The 14,234-nt window shown below is 36.5% G+C and overlaps 1 protein-coding gene across 28 annotated transcripts in view; it reads right to left on the bottom strand.

Annotated features, from left to right (window-relative positions):
• Positions 1–14,234, bottom strand: part of ADGRL2 (adhesion G protein-coupled receptor L2) — a 386,257-nt gene that overhangs the window by 49,759 nt on the left and 322,264 nt on the right. For all 28 annotated transcript variants that reach the window (XM_033066977.2, XM_042779548.1, XM_033066978.2 and 25 more), the window contains one exon: positions 763–872. In XM_033066977.2, coding sequence (XP_032922868.1) covers positions 763–872 — 110 coding nt within the window. The remainder of the gene's footprint in view (positions 1–762; positions 873–14,234) is intronic.

Genomic DNA, 14,234 nt, shown 5'->3' with positions numbered 1-14,234 from the left:
TATGTCTAAAGCTACTGAACTTCGGCATCATAAAGAATATTGTACAAAACTGCTGAAGTAGCCATAACGTCATATTTTTCTATCTCATCATGATTTCACTATTTACTTTGTTTTCAGTGAAAAACTCTGTTTTGGTAGCTGATTCAAGGCTGATATTTTGTCTTTAAATTAAAAGCAAACATTGCTTTCTCACTCTTTTCCCCTTTGCTTTTAAAGAACACAGTGTGAGTACCTTGTTAATCAATTATTCACTTTGAATCTGCGTTCATTTATAACGAAGCACAAAATCCTTTTACAATGTCCCCCAACTGGGTCACTTGCCTCTGAATGTCAGTGCTGGGTTTTGCTGTGCACCCAAAGTCACCAAAGCAGCAGGTAGCCTTTCAAGTAGATCATGATTAAAATTGAAGTCAATTCCTGCTTTGCAAGTCTGTGAGCCAAGCCAATTTGTCAGCAACTGGTTGCGGGCAAAAGTACAAATTTCTATCTGGCCTATTGAATAGCTAATTTGAGTTTGTTTTCTGGAAAAACAGTAGCCTTAAAAGCCAAACACTTAAGAACACAGACAGACACTTGGCCAGCATCACACCATGGCTTCCTTCCACACTTTGTGAAGCTAATTGGAGGCCCTAGTCTGCAAGTGCTTTGCATGCATAATGGGTCCATGGGCCATAAACATATGTTTCTTTTCCATGTAACAACACTCCAGTTTCAATTGTGAGGGCCAGAGGAAGTGAGCAAGAATAAAAAGATTATACTTACTGTAAGGAACACATTCATACTGAACTTCTAGATATTTGTATGTTCCAGGACAAGGATCAGGAAACACATCTGACCCAGTAACTACTATACACTGTGTTCGGTTGTTGCACCTGTAATGGGAAAAGAAAGCAAGCTAATTAATTTAAAATTACATGAAGTTCATACTAAAGAACTACAATCAGTGCTAACTCTCTTCACACTTGGGCAGTTCAATCCATAAGACAACGAAGTTCATTAATACTAATCAGCCAAAGTCCGAAACAAGGCTTCAGGACAATATTTTAGTTCAGGTTTTTAGATTTGTAGGTCAATGTTATCTTTACTGTCCCTACTGGTAGAGACAGCTGTACCAAGAACCAGGTTTATACTGATTTGATACTACTGTTCAATAAAATGAAAACAAAATGCAAAGACAATATGATTGAAAAAGTGTGCTATTTTGAATGACATATAATAACAATGAGTGATTCCTTCCATCTTTAGAGACACACATCCTGCTGAATGGTTGTATATCTCAGTGAGATTTTTCTTGTGATTCAAGGAAATTATTTTGATTGGAAGACCTATTGTAGACAAAGAACATTAGCATTTCCATTTTAATGTTTTAGGAGCAATTGATGGACTCTAAGCTTCCTCTGTTAGGCTACATGAAGCAGTAAAGAATGACCATTTGAGGAAATAAGAAAAACAGTTATAAAGAAGAACTGCAAGAAAATTAACTCAGATGTGTTTTTAAGGAGACTGAAACATAAAAATTATTTGCTTAACAATAAAAGAAAATGCATTTTGATACAAAGAAGAACTTTATTACAATGCCTCTAATTGTGAGGCTCTACTGAGCATAATGTTTTTGAAGGGTAATAATAACAATAGTAATAGTAGTAATAATAATAATAATAATAGTAGTAATAATAATAATAGATTTAGACGACTTTTTTTTTTTTTGGAAAAACAAAAAAAAGAACAAAAAAAAGCCCCCCAAAAATCCCTAAAACCCCAAGTATTACCTTGGAAGTGAAAATTGAAGAATCACCTAACCTTGAAGAGATGGTCAAAATGTAATACAGGAAAACAGTCACAAGGAAGAGGAAGGGAAAAAAAAGAGAAGGTCAGGGAGTATGGTGACTAAAAGGGAAAGAGCTTGGCTGATTTTCTCAGGGGTTAGCTTTGTTTGTCAGCAAACTGAATAACAGAAGTCTGAACTTAAGTAATAGACTAGCCTTTGACTCCAGCTGTACATCAACTTCTCTATTGCCCTACTTGTTCCCATACTCCCTGAATACCACATAACCCAAGCTAAAATAATCTGCCTTGTATCAGTGGCTTTCCACAGCTGTGCAGCGCCAACAGGTATTAGAATATTCATGCTACCTCATAAAAGGTAGAGCAAACACATTCAAAGAACTCTAATATACATGACTTCCTTTTTTTATATAGTAATCAAACTAGCACAGAGCCAGTCAGGACATGCTGTGCCTCTCTGCTGAGCAAACTCAGAGATAAAAGCTCTCTGACTCCATCAGTTAACTCTTTTCTTTTTCCTCTAAGTTGCTTATTTCTACCATCACAAGCCTCATAGCTGCAGAACTAACTGGAAATAGGGATTTCTGTGTATACACGACCATGGATAGGGATGGGTGGTGAGGAATTCACCTGCCACCTTTTCCAGAGGGCAAAACCAGGTCCCCTGCACAGCTATTGCACAAATTCTGCTGCCCCACTCCCATCCCATCCCAAGGGCAGTCAGTCACTGCAGCAGCTCGTGCAGGACCTTGGAGACTCTGGAAGGACTCTGACACATCCAGTGGCTTCAGACCCAGGATGAAGTGGTGAAATGTGCACCCAGCTTGCTGAGACAACCATTGTACTCAGTGTGTAACTGAGAACATTCACAGAGCCCCTCCCAAGTGCTGCTGTGGCGTGTGTGCTGTACATGGAGGCTGCAGAAACAGGAGAGGGCAACGTGGCCCCAAATCTCACAGGCCTCTCTGCAATATACCCAGTACAGGGTTTTCTCCCATGCCACACCTCAGGTACACTAACCAGCATGAGAAAACCTGGAATGTAAGATTTTGTAACAAATTTCTTTAAATTTGTGTTTCTGTAGCAAAAACCTTACTCTGAAACCAAGGTAATTCCTACAAGACTTCTCCTAGTGCATCATTCAGTATGATGGTTTCTACAGCTTTGAGCTGTATGAAAATTTTATTTTATACTCAAATGAGCAGCAATTAAGACAGAATTATTTATTTGTTACAAAATAAAATGAGTAGTGTTGGGAGAAACTGCTTGAGAATGAAGCTAACCAAGGTCATATTTAGTGGTAAGAAAAAGATAGACTAATTTCCCTGTGAAGAGTTATTTTCTTCAGTTTCATTTTCTCCCAGTAAAAGATTCATAATGATGCCATCAGCCAGGAAACTGAGAGGAACATCATGCTAGGTTTTATCAAAAGGATGTGTAATAATAATTCAGAAGAGAATGCCATTTTTTTTCTTTGTACAGTAAGTGTCGGAGTCAAACTTCAGGCATTGAGTGGTGTTTACAGGAAATTGATGACGCTCTAAAAACTTTTGGCTATTCCTTTATGAAAAATTTCACCTGTTGTGCATATGGTCACCTTTTGCCTCTCCTTGGCCAAACCCAGTTACAAAACAATTAGTTATGCCCACTGCTGCAGTATAAAGCAGTGCTACCAGGCCCACCAGCACTTCCCCAAGAAGTGCTTTAAGTTGTAGGTTTGCACACTCAAATCACTGATTTTGCTGCACTGTTGGCTGTATTTATAAAACCTGAGTAACTTACATACACTTCTAAGATTTCAAATTAAAGACACTTGGTTAGGATATTCACAGTTTTAAAAGCTGACATTCAGGTAACTGTTTTTTACATATTTAGAGGTTATACTTCCATTAGAATGAGACTTTTAAGAAAAACCAACAGCAACTAGAGCAGCTGTCAATCCTAATTCATGTTTTACAGAGAAGAGATGAAGACTAAGTGAACTTTGTAGAGGTAGTTCTGACACAAGTAATTCAGGGAATTTACAACACTGTGATTTGTTCTCTGGATAAATTAAAGCCTTCTGTCTGTTGCACTGTTCTTCTCTGTAAAACCAGGAATACTTCCCTGTTAGCTATTGGCCTATACTTCTGCTCCAGTCTGCAAAAAAACATTTTACAAACTGGTAATGGTTTGAGTTGAGCTTCTTAAAGACAAGAAGTCCCAAATGCTGTGGCATATTGGATAAAAGGGACTCCACTCTCCACAAAATAACACTAAACAGCAGATTATCCTACATGGCTACAGATTATCAAAGCTACCTCATCACTGCCCAAGAAGTAATTCAAAATTTTAAGAAAACTTTTCATTTAGGAGCACTGTGCTTGAAGAAGAGGATATTGCATTTTACAACCTTAAATCTGGTGACCCATTCATTTTTGTAACGAGCAAGTACGTTTTGTGTCACAGGATTCTCCAAAACAAGACTATTGCAGAAATAAAGTGCCTTGAAGTCCCTCATTCATTTTAAACAAAGTTATTTTTTCTACACAATATACTGTTAATTTGGTCCATCTATTCAAACTTTTAGAATTGTTCCAATAAAGGTATTATACAAACCAGCTGTAATTTCTGCTAATTTAAGAAGACAAATAAGAAATACTTTGGCGTTACAGTGTTTGTAATCTAGTGTTTAAGTTCTCTGTGGGTTTTAAATACCATTTAAGTGTTCTGCAATCTACATAACTGCATGCTTCCCCAGCATAAGTTAAAATAAAGACATTTTCAGGAGGTTCTGTACAATCTTGAAATTCCTATGATTGCACACTGAGAAATCTCTTCACTGTCAAGAAGAATTCACAGTACTCACAAGGATTTATGACACAATATCATTTACAATGAAATACAGCAGATCAGCAAAGAAGTCTGTATAAACCCAGTAACAGTTAATTTAGAGAAGGTAATGAATTAATTAAATTTGAAATGCTAGTTAGGAAAGGACTAGCTGTAGCAGTGAAGGAATGATATTTCAGGTTCTTGTGCCAGCAGTGACAACAGCTTTGCAAGGGGAGATGCAGGAATTACCACTATTCTCATGAATGCAAGGAGCAATTGTGTACTCTGACACTCGTTTCTTCCGTATTTTAGTATGAATGAAGAAAGGTTACATCTTCATAATGCACATGCATCACTTAGAGTAATCTAAAAATCAAATGGAGTGTTTAATTAACAGTTACAGTATAATGTCTGAACTCCTTTCACCTCAGGAAGAAGACTGTGCAAATGAGGAATGGCCCTTCACATTTCAGATGAATACAGAAAGAAAAAGGAAAGTAAAGCAGCTCTAGCAGGGCTGTTATTATCTTCTGCTCATGATGTAGCCCTGTCCCTGCTGCATCCATCCTCTCTGCTCAGCTATGAGGACAGCTGTATTTTCCATGATAATCTGTTTGCATTGCAACTCTAATCTTGACTTGTACAATTCCCAACAAATTGCTTTTGCTTTTTTTTATTATTATTATTATTACCTTATGCTTATTATTGCACTTTTTCATGTGCAATGTATGGAGATGAGATTCCTTGTGCAATCTATTGTGAGAGGTGTTTTAATCAATAATCTTGTTCTGCTGATTAAGCAGGGGCTTCTGTTTTGGCAAGATAACATTAGTTTCTCCTGTCATGCTCCCAAAGCTACTGGGAATCTTCAGCAGATCATTAGATATGCTACAATAAAACTTTGGTACATTCTCTTTTCTTTCTTAAATTGCTTCTTCACTGTCCTATCATTCCTCGTCACTGCTAGCACTGCTTTATTATTACAGCTCCCCTGAAACTTGCACTAGAGCTATGTCTGCAGGCCATAGGATGCCATTTTCAATTGAAGCTTCTGCTTGAAAATATAAATTAAGAAAATTTCATTATCTCCTGCCAAGGGCCATTATTCACTATTGTTCTAAGGAAGATTAAAAACGCACAATCTATGGACTTGAACAAATACTCCAGCATTAAAATGAAAAACACAGTGTATCATGACTGGACCAGAAAGTGAAGCACTGGGATCTGAGAAACAGATTCTGGAAAGACATTAGCACTACTTGGATCAACCAACCCGACTGAGGGAAGAGGTCATTATGAGTAAATCACATCTGACACAGAAAGATACAAACAGATCCTTCACAAGTGGTTCTTGCAGTTTGCAAAAATAAGGTATGTATGAAATAATGTTCACATTGCAATTTATCCTTCAAATGCTTTTGTTTTGCATACACAACTTTGACAAAGATAGTAACATAAAAGAAACATCATGCAATTTTGAAAACGATAAGGATTAATGTATAGCCAGAAAAAAAAATCAAAATAATTTTGGGTATTCCTAATGCTGTATTTGTGTGGATGCAGTGTTTCCTTAAGTAGGGTGAAATACAAACACAGCTAACAGTCACATGTAATTCACTATTATAAAAAAAAAAAGATACAACATAAACCCACATTTAGTAAGTAAAATTAATTTTTAGTAACACTGTTGATACATCAAAAAAAACTATCTTGGTAAGTTTGGAAACTTTCAAGTCAGTTCTGATGATATTTCTCTTTCAGCGTATTGATTAAATACTTAAAAGCCAGCATGATGGTGTGTTCCTGCATATCGCCTGCAGCAACCTGCTTAAACACCACTTGAGGCACGTAAACTCCGAGTTGTAGCACCACATACTCCATATGGTCTTCTTGTTCCTTACTCACCCGGGGTGAGCTGCAGTCTGAGTGAAAAGAGATGGGAATATGGCATGGATGCACTCACTTCATGTGATGACATTCACTGAAAAATCCCTGAACCTCCTTACCCAGAGTAAGTAGCTGTCTTTGCAGCTGCGCTCCTGATCGTCTACAACTGCCATGTGAGATGTGGGTTTGCATTTTTATGCATATTCACTAAACCTCTGCTCCTGTCATTAAATGCAAAGTCACATATGTATGAAGATGTCAGATATTACTTAAGTGCTGTGTTTCACTACAAAACTTACATGTAAAATAGAGAACAGAGATTTTATTTTAAGGGTGTTTTGGTACATAAGTATGCACAAAGACATACCACAGTAGATAAATTTCAAGAAATGTATTTAAATTCTGAGTTTCAAATCCACCTCACAAGCCATACATTATTACGCACTGAGACCTAATGAGTTAGCAATTTAAGCCTAATCAAAGCCTGGAAAAAAGGCCTGCTGAGAAAAAACAGCCTCCCTATAAAGGCTGGATTTGAAGGAGGATTGTCCAGCCATCACTGTTGTTTCCACAGTGCTCAAGCACTACCCTTCCCATGCAAGATGAGTGAGTGCACATATCCTACAGAGCCACACAGCCCTAAGAATACGTATATAATCTTGGGACTGGCTTTTCAAACCCAGGAAGACACACTGAAAACGCTGTTTTTTCATTTGTAAGACATTCTAAAAATTATGTTTGAATTAGAAGCCCCAAAACTATTATAGGGGAATGAGCATGCAAAAAGGAAATGCCACCTATTTTTACTGAGCCCAAAGAGGAAATGAATTTAATGAGCTGTGCATGGTAGTTTTCATTATCCAAAAGAAAAAAGGAGATACATGAGCAGGTATGATAACAGAATTTGGCCATAAGAGCTGTATCTAGATATTGGCGACTCACCTATGACTGCTAAAGCAGTCAGACACCCTACAGCTTGGTTTGAAAATTCATGAACCAGCCCTGGAATTTTCTATGCACTTGGCAATGTGACCACTACGGTAATAAATCTGGGGGATTTGAATTTTAAAAAAAAATTAAAAGGGTTTTTTTTTCTGTTTTCTTTTAAAATGTAATAGTGATGATTTGTTGAATCTTTCTAATTACCAAGTAAACACATATAAGGAAGCTAAATAGTGTATAATTAATACCGTAGGAGAGGTGCACCATGGCCTTGTTTCCATTTGCCCAATAAAAAATGGCAATAATATTTAATTGTGCTTTCTTTATATGGTGTAATCTTGTGGGAGTCTAAGGGTATGCATTAAGCATAAAACCTCCAAATAGACAATAAAACACAGCATAAAATATGCAACTCCCACAGGCCTTTTCTTAGAATTATCCAGTCTGATTCACTATCAATGAATGTGCATCAGACTTGTATGGCGAAGTCATTTAACTATATTTCTTGCTTTCAACCTCTTCTTACAACTTTAATACATTTAATTATGACCCACTTGCCTTTTAGAATTCATGTCTCTAAGTTCAAAGCAGTCACTGTTAAAATGAGGAATCTTCTCACTTATTCACATCTAAGCTATCAGAAATAGTTTTTCTTGTTACAGTTCATCCTTGTTCTAATACTTTTCTTATTGGGGTAAATGCTATTGTTATGAGGTTATCATTGACCTGAAACTGGAGCATCAGATAAAACAGGGAGAGGAAAAAAATTAAAAAGGAAAAAAAAAGTGTATTCCAGTGGAATACATAGCTTCTGCTTTCTCTTGGTATTTTTAGGAGCTTTTATAATGTACTACTTTCTACCCCATATACCAAAGGCCTACTAGACCAATAAGTTTGTGAGGAGATGGTTGCAGATCAAGGACAGTAAAACTAAGTATCAAAGATGCAATGAGGTGTGCAAAGTAAATGGAACAATCTCCTGGCGAGGTCTGCGTAGGTACAAACCCAAACGCCGTAACGGTATGAAGAAGAGAGCTATTCTTTAGAGAAAATGTTTCTAATGCAACCCTACCTGAGGAACAAGAAATGGAAATACAGTAATTTTAACAATAATAATAATAATAATAATAGTCATATTATTTACATGCATGCATATTTGCAAGCAAGATGCAGCATGGGATTACAGGCAGTGCTACATCTTAGAGCACCAACTAAGCCAAGCAGATCCACACTGCTGAAAAGTAATAAGATCAAAAGATCCAATTAAATGTTTCACCATTTAGACAAAATAAATAGCCTGCAGCTATGCTTACTTACTAATGAAAACTTTAGTAGTGCAGCATCGCTGTATCTGAGCAATTTGCACAGATTATTCACACCGAATGAGCACGAGTGCAGCACCATGCCTCGTCTCTTGAGCAGGTTCCAGGGGAGAAACGTGGGGCTTTAAATAAACCCAGAGCTTTACGAAGGGGCATTTAATTCTGAGGCACAGTGCTAGAGCAGAGCTGTAGCAAATCCAAGAGAAAATCCTGAAGCACGGTGTCTGATCCTTAGGAATAACACTGCAAGAGACTTGCAGGAGAAGAGACTACCAGGCAGAGAGCACAGGATAGGAGTAAAAACCCTTTAGAATTCCTTTTTTGCAGCACGGTTGATCTTTTTTATCCATGGCTTGGCATCCAGCAGATTCATAATGCAGTTAAAAGTTATGTAACTTAAGACAGCTTCTGAGTCACTATTAAATGAGTAACTTGAAGAATTACAATATTGAAAGCACATAGCCTTATCCTTCACGTTAATTTGCACAGATCTGAAATACATATTTAACAATCACCCACTTTAATTACTAAAATAAGGTATTTTAGATGACAGGTATGATTTGTTAATGCAACTTTTGAAACAGAAGCCTTCGTACACTTTCAATGCTCACACATCCATCAGACCTCCAGGTCTGTGCAATGCAAACTCAGCTTGATTCGCTATGGGTCTCCTGAGTTTAACACATCTCTTCTGCTTACAGAAAAGCATATTCAACAAAAAACTACTTTGCCTCTAACAGGAAATTAAGATTTAGTCATTTACAGAATTGGCCACTGAGACAACCAGATTCCATAGAGTCCTTTGGTTTCCCTGTGCAACAGTCAGGCAGAAAACTTCACACGGGGCATGCAGTGGGCACAACTCCTACTCAACTTTAGCACATGCATTCACCTTGAATAATTAAAAATATTATAGTCTGTATCATTTAGGAGAAATTATTTATAAAAATGTTCACCTATTACAGTCAGCATATGGAAAAATGATCATATTTTTAACAAGGGAAATGGGAAATCGCTATGGGATGCCCTACTTAGATTAAATTAGCAAGATCTTGTTATCAGACCATATAAAAGATACACCATAATAAGATGTGACCTTGCAGAACCTTGGAGCCAATCCGTGAATTTTTCCCCTATAACCCTCCCTAATTATCTGCAAAGTTACAGACCCTTTTGTGGCAGGTTATTTTTCTGTGAATAGTGAGAGGTTTTGAGCTTTTAAATATTTAATTAGTCTTCTGAAATGAGAATTGTTGCACATGCCAACTGCTTCGATTTTCAAACTGTGTTCATCCTCATTATGTTCAGATTTAGATTGGTCATCCCAAACCTCTCACTCTTGTAATTATTTACTCCTTAAAGATCATTCAGCAGAGAAATATTTTTCACCCTTATGGCTCTTACTTTCCACAAATGACTTTTCTGGTCCGTTAATTACCCACTCAGAGGATTAGAGTTTGTAATAATGCAAGAGATCCTGCATGTAAGATGAGTTTTACAGGGTGAAAAAGAATAAATTGTTTTTTGTAAACTTGCCTTGGGGAATATCCCCTTTTTGGGTTATCATTTTCATCAACAGAGGCCATGTGCCCACTGTTGCATATCCACCAACTCCATAGGGCTGCAGAATGACTCATTTATACAGCTCAACAGAACTCAGAGTAAAATGCTGAGCAAGAGGCAAAAGACAATTTGGTTATTTTAAGAGATGCATAAAAGTGCAATCTGCTAGCAAGAAGGTGCAGTCCTTTTTCTCATATTTTTTACTGCAGATTTCATGGCCTTAAAGTTACATATATTTAACTGATAACTAATAATAAAATTACAACTTTTCTCATTTCATCTGCTGATTTTTTCCAGAAGTGCTGTTCCTTGGTAGATCTTTAATCAACTCTGTAACAGTGGTGTCATTTCCTATTAAAATGTGTCTGAGAGTCCTCACTACAAGTAGTTCTTTTCTTCTGAGAGGAATGCCTGTCACAAAAGCACTGTTATTCATTACCCACAGTGATGTCTGGATCTAATTATCATCTGGAAAGCTTGCAGGGTTTCCAGGTATAGGACTTTCCCTGCAAAAAGTATGCTGTTCTAACTTGGAAAGCACAATCCCACTTTTTCTTTGCAATCTGCATTTAAGGGATTAAGTTACAGATTTGAACTGTGCACTCTCTGATTCCTGGAACTTCCAGTTTTGAGTCCAGTGAAGTTTAGGGAACTTGTTTAGTTTGCTTGTTCCCACATCTGCAAAAATCCTGTCTATTCTGCAGCTGGTTTTTACACAAGCCAACCAGATTCACCACCGTGAAACATACATCAGAAAATTCACTGGCTTCACTTTGTCAATGCACAGATAATCTTTAATTGTGTCAAAATTATTCATGATCTAATCCTTTTATGAAACTGTCACCCACTGAAGGAGTCTCATGTGCCTGCACAATTAAAAACCGCATGTTAGCCATACATAATACTGTGTTACATTTGATGCAAATCCTTTACTATTGAAATAAGCACTGGGCTGACAGCAGGAAGTGGCTGATAAGAAAGCAACAAGGCACTGCTGATGGCATTCATGATAAGTGAGCTCTAACTCATATGTGCTCTGTCTACAGTGCATTACCCAAACTGCTCCTGTTTTAAATGTGACTCCAGGAGGTGTTCTTTTGCTGTATCTCTGTCACAAAGGCAGCAAAATTATCCAAGAAAGCTAAATACACAAAGTAAATTATGTTTTTCATACCCACCACTGATGCTGGCACCAGAATAATATACTGAAAGTAATATCACTGTTGCTACATCCTAGATGAGAAAACACCTACAGTTTCATGAGTGTAACAGTACAGTTGAACTCAATGTCTGCAATAAATTCAGTAAACAGGGTAAGATTATGGGTTCAGAACTGTCACGTTATTGCTACACTTACGGCTCAGCCCACAAGTATTTAATAGACAGAGCACAAACTCTTGAGTTATGGCAAAACAATTTTACAGTGCTGCAAAAAGGTGCGTATTAAATACATTTCCAAATTGCTCCTTCATTATATAGATATATATCACAAGAAGCAAGGTATCTGAGAAGTATCTGAACTATCTGAACAGTAAGGTTTAAGATCACAGATTACTACTAAGAAAGGAATATGGATGCCTTTGCACCTACAACCACAAAATACACATCTTGCCAGATGAAACAGTGTTCAGGTGGGTGTCACTGAGCAGTAAGATGTCTTCCTCCAAGGTGTTCAAAGTGCATGACATTGGTCAGAGCAGCTTGGCCAATGAAATGATTTTTCTGCCTCATTTCTTCACTTTTTTTCTGTTTTGCAAGTGTATGTGTGTATATTTATGTGTGTGTAGTAAAACAATTTGAAATTCAAAGGTTCCTATAGTTACTGTATTATTGGATAAACCTGAAAAAAAAGGCTTTCAATAGTAAATTTGTAGTAAAGCTTCTGTATTGCAACTGTATTTTAAATTAGGTTTGACATGGAAAAAAATTCCTTGTGGTAAGAACCTTTCCTTCCCATTGATATGTCTACAGTGGGCTAAAAATATCCTGAGTATTGAGTATTCGGTCTATGTAAAACTCTTAAGACTGCATTAACTTCATTGCAGTAACTTGTTTTATAGGCTCAGTTCATCATGACCTATAAAATGTTAAGCTGAAGTGCTTTAAATATCTGCTAACACCATGTGCAAGCCTGGGAGTACAAGGCACTGTGCTGTGAAGCGGCAAAGACAGCGCTCTTCCGAGAAAGTAGCACGCACTCTTATGTCACTGATATAAACAGGGTAAGTCTGCTAAATAATGTATGAAACAGGCAGCCAATCTTTATATAAAGCAGGAATTCTAGCTGAATTCTTTGTGTGATTTTATTTTACCAGTATGGCATTAGTTGTTCAGATTGCTTCTTAAAAATCATAGAGGCTGAGTATCACACTAGACTAAAGGACACACAGACAAACTCCTTTCATTCACAGTAATAACATGAGGGGAAAAAAAATAAAAACTTCATTCATTTGTGGCAGCAGTATTTTTGTTAATTATTGTTCTGCAATATGGAAAAGATAAAATGGAAAGAGGGAAATTATCTATGTCTTTCAGTAATCACGGCCCATTTATTAAGCAATTAAATCACAATTTTATTATTAGAGAGAAAAAAAAAGAAATTCTGTAAAATACCACCATTGCTTGTATCTTTGATCCTTAAACTCTTCCATTTAAGCAACCTCATTAATGTCAAAATACCATGAATATGGCCACCCCTTTTTAGAATGTATACCCTGGGCACAGGCAGTATCTATGGGATTCAATAAAGAAGATTTTTCTTGTTGAATACAACTAAAAGCTTAATTGAGCCACAAAGGTCAGAAGGTTCTTTTTAATGTAAGTAGGAGATTATTCTGTGGCAGAAGGAAATTTACAGAATATGAGATCTGCTAATTTCTATACTACTCTGTAGATAGTTTTTAATTTTTAAACCCACGTTACTCTTCTATTTCTTCCCTCTGAATTAAACATCTTCACTGTAATAATCTTTAAATTCTATTTCCTTTGTGTTACTAATGAAAACTTTTCACTTTCATGGCTACTGCTGACTTTCAACACTGGAAAGTACTTACATACTTACATATATTTAATTCATACTAATCTGTCCTAATTTATGATCTATACCCTGCTCTGCCCATCTTCATGTACCTTTTCCATGTCAGTTCTGTTTACTAAGTGATATTCAACAGATTTCCTATAGTGCAATGAACCTTAACAGGCAGCTTTTAATTGCCTCGCATAGGAAACCACATCACTATTAATTCCACAGCAACAGTATAAAATAAAACTATTGCTTCTCAGACTCTAGAGCAATTAGACCTCTCGGCTATTTGGCTAACTCTGCTTCATGATACCCAGTGCAGTTAATTATATTTTTTGATGTTAATAGTCTCTGTCAGTTTCAAGCATAACTTCTCTTTGATGAATATTTAAATTATATTTGAATAAAAAAATAATCTTGGTTACATTTCATATTCAGCAGTCATCACAGCTTAATAAAGGTCTCCTCAGAAAGGGTTGAGATAAATGGCAGTATTAACACATGTATAAAGTCCTGAATCAACTGATCAGATAATGTAGCTGTTTTGGCTAAGTATTATAAAGGTTTTATTGGGGTGGGAGGAATTAATAAGCTTCAACTCTTTTATTATTATTCTATATGAACTAAATTTGGTGCAGTAATATATAAGTAAATCAGAACTTTTTAATAATAAAGTTCTGACTGCAACTGAACCAGGAACTTATATTGGCGAGACTAGAAATATGAAAACCATGTAAAATTCATGCAAACTCATTCAAGAGGACACAAAATTCGACTGAAAGGTGCTGAAGGTTAAGCAATGTTGTCTCAACTTCTCAAAAAATTAGCAAATTACTTAGAGAGGTAATTACATACCCAAAACATATAGTACATGATTAACTGGGCTAAACATGTGCACA

Source organism: Catharus ustulatus, chromosome 9, assembly GCF_009819885.2.
Source record: "Catharus ustulatus isolate bCatUst1 chromosome 9, bCatUst1.pri.v2, whole genome shotgun sequence".
Lineage (NCBI taxonomy): Eukaryota > Metazoa > Chordata > Aves > Passeriformes > Turdidae > Catharus > Catharus ustulatus.
Note: the sequence above shows the minus strand (reverse complement) of the source record. Positions and strands in the feature narration are given on the sequence as shown.